Here is a 2,654-nt window from a genome sequence, read left to right as displayed (position 1 = left end):
GCTGCAGCAGCAGCCGAAGCAGCAGCAGGAGCTGCAGCAGCAGCAGCAGGGTCAGTTGGTGCTGCAGCAGCAGCTTCTTCAAGCTCCAATGCTTCTGCAGCAGAAGTATGTTTGCCTTTTTTCTCCTTTTCCTTTTTCTCCTCCTTTCCATTCCAAAGTACCCCTACAGGGGGCCCCTCCTTAGAGGGGCCCCCATTCAAATGATCCCCTACTACGGGGGCCCCCCTTATGAGGGGCCCCCCTATGGGGGCCCCCTCATTGGGGGCTCCCCTAATGGGGGCCCCCTCCATGGGGGCCCCCCCTGCGGGGCCGTTTTCTATAGAGGCCCCGTCTGTAGGGGCCCCTGGTGCAATGGGGTACCCTGCTGCTGCGGGGGCCCCCTCCCCTTGAGGGGCCCCCTCTTGAGGGGCTCCTGCTGCTGCAGGGGCCCCCTCCCCTTGAGGGGCCCCCTCGTGGGGGGCCCCCTCTGTAAGGGTCCCCAGTACCGCAGAGGCCCCCTCTTCAGGGGACCCCTCTAGAGGGGGCCCCTCTTGAGGGGTCCCCCCTCCAGGGGGCCCCGCTTGAGGGGCCCCCTCTTCAGGGGGGCCCCCCACAGGGGGCCCCTCTCTAGGGGGGCCCCCTTGAGGGGCCCCTGGTGCTGTCTGGGTCCTTTCTTTGGGTTCGTTTGCAGGCATGGGGAGGGGGCTGAGCGGCGGAGTTGCAGCAGCAGCAATTGCTGTCTACCTGCTGGGATAAAGCGGCATAAATGGTATTTATTTTTAAAAAATAATAAAAAGAAAATAAAATTAAAGACATTTGGCCCGAATTAATTTTCAAAAACCCGCAGACTGGGGCCCCCGGGGCCCCAGCAGCAGCGGGGGGCCCCCAAGAGCTGCTGCTGTGTAGGCAGCTTCTAGCGCACCGGGTGCAGCGGTAAAATGCAGCGAGCTTGTTCAATTAAGAGGGTTTAAATGGTATGTATTTTAATTATTTTACTTATTTAAATTTATTATTCTTGTTTTTACTGCTTTTCCCTGCATACACACCGCAGCAGCGCACTGTTGCTGCACAGCGCCGGCTACGCACCTGCTAGCGCAGAAACGTTAGGGTTTAGGGTTTAGGGTTTAGGGTTTAGGGTTTAGGGTTTGCAAGCCACGGACGACGCACCTTCGTGGAAGAGCTACACGCGCTGCAAGTTGGCACAGCTCCTACAGTCCAGCAGCAGCAACATCAGCATCAGCAAAGGCACCAGCAGCAGCAGCGCACGGAGCAGCAGCAGCAGCAGCAACAGCGAGGCCGCTGGAGGCAGCCGCAGCAGCAATAACTGCAGAAGCAGCAGCAGCAACGGAAGAGTCGGCAGCGGCGCCACGAGCAGCCCTGTGGCAGCAGCAGCAGCAGCAGCAGCACCAGACTTCCAAGAGCAGCAGCAGCGGCAGCAGCAGCAGCAGCAATGAGTAGAGAGATGGGCAGGCCAACTCCTTCTTTGCCTCATGCAGAGCCAACTGGGATTCTCGTGAAGTCGCACGTAGGGACAAGAAAGTCAGTAGCTGCTGCTGCTGCTGCTGCTGTTGTTGTTGCTGCTTCTGCTGCTCGTACTGCCATTGGTGCTTCTGCTGTTGCTGCTGCTGCTTCTGTCCTTTTCGCCGCCTCTTTTGCTGCTGCCTCTTGCTTAGCTGCTGCCGTATCTTTTGTTGCAGCTGGTGGCAGCCGTGCTCTTGTCTTTGCCTTCGATGCTGCTGCTGCTGCTATTGAGACTGCTGCTGCTGCTGTTGGTGCTGCTCCTGCTTCAGCGTTTGCTGCAGCCTCATTCCTTGCTGCTGGCTTGCTGCTAACGAGCCGCTGCTGCTGCCCCTTTGCTCTAGGGATGCAGCTTGTGCTGCTGCTCCTTGTGCTGCTGCTGCTGCTTCTCTGTCCGCTGCTGCTGCTGCTGCATCTGCTGCTGCTGCTGAGTTTAATAATATGCTGCCTCTCTTGCCGCTTCTCGTGTGTCTGTTGCTGCTGCGCGTGCTGCCGTGTCTACTGCCTCATCTGCTTTTTTGCTGCTGCTCGGTTCGCTGCTTCTGCATCTGCTGCTGCTGCTGCTGCACATGCTGCTGTTGCCGCTGCTTTAGGAGGCGCTGCTGCTGCTTGCAGCGTTGCTGCAGCAGCAGCAGATGCTGCTGTTCCGCTGCTGCTGCAGCCTCCTCACCGGGGATCGCTATGACTGCTGCTGGCGCTGCGTCTGCCGCACGAGCCGAGCCTGTTGCTGCTGTCGCTGCTGCTGCTGCTGCATGAAGTGTGCTGCTGCTGCTGCACCACCTGCTGCTGCTGCTGCTGCAGCAGCGTCACGGGCATTCGGTGGGATGAAGAAGTAATTGCTGAACACGATTTGCTGCGGGGCACTCGCGAGCACATCACTGAGCCAAAGACACCCTACAACAGAGAAAAAGTAACCTGCTGCTGCTGCTGCTGCTGCTGCTGGAGCTGCTGCTGCTGATGTGGATGCTGCTACTGTCGCTGCTGCTGCTAAAGCTGCTGCTGCTGATGCAGGTGCTGCTACTGCTGCTGCTGATGATGTGGATGCTGCTACTGCTGCTGTTGCTGCTACTGAAGATGCTTCTGCTGTTTATTCGGATGCTGCTATTGGTGCTGCTGCTGTTGCTGCAGGTGCTGCTGCTGCTGTGGCTGTTGCTGAT

At 58.7% G+C, this 2,654-nt stretch overlaps 2 protein-coding genes across 2 annotated transcripts in view; both read right to left on the bottom strand.

The window, feature by feature from the left end:
* The window catches only part of ETH_00036890 (uncharacterized protein), a gene marked incomplete at both ends in the record, with an annotated part of 1,718 nt that extends 1,044 nt beyond the window's left edge, over positions 1–674 (bottom strand). The window contains one exon of the mRNA XM_013374118.1: positions 168–674. Coding sequence (XP_013229572.1) covers positions 168–674 — 507 coding nt within the window. The remainder of the gene's footprint in view (positions 1–167) is intronic.
* Positions 675–1,467: 793 nt separating this feature from the next.
* Positions 1,468–2,313, bottom strand: ETH_00036885 (uncharacterized protein; the record flags this gene model as incomplete). The annotated part of the gene is made up of 2 exons (XM_013374117.1): positions 1,468–1,924; positions 2,168–2,313. The coding sequence occupies 2 exons, from the start codon at positions 2,311–2,313 to the stop codon at positions 1,468–1,470; spliced, it is 603 nt and encodes a 200-aa protein (XP_013229571.1).
* Between the last annotated feature and the right edge of the window lie 341 nt (positions 2,314–2,654).

Source organism: Eimeria tenella, genomic scaffold (genome assembly GCF_000499545.2).
Source record: "Eimeria tenella Houghton genomic scaffold, Eth_scaff1932, whole genome shotgun sequence".
Lineage (NCBI taxonomy): Eukaryota > Apicomplexa > Conoidasida > Eucoccidiorida > Eimeriidae > Eimeria > Eimeria tenella.
This window is presented reverse-complemented; position numbering and strand designations above follow the sequence as displayed.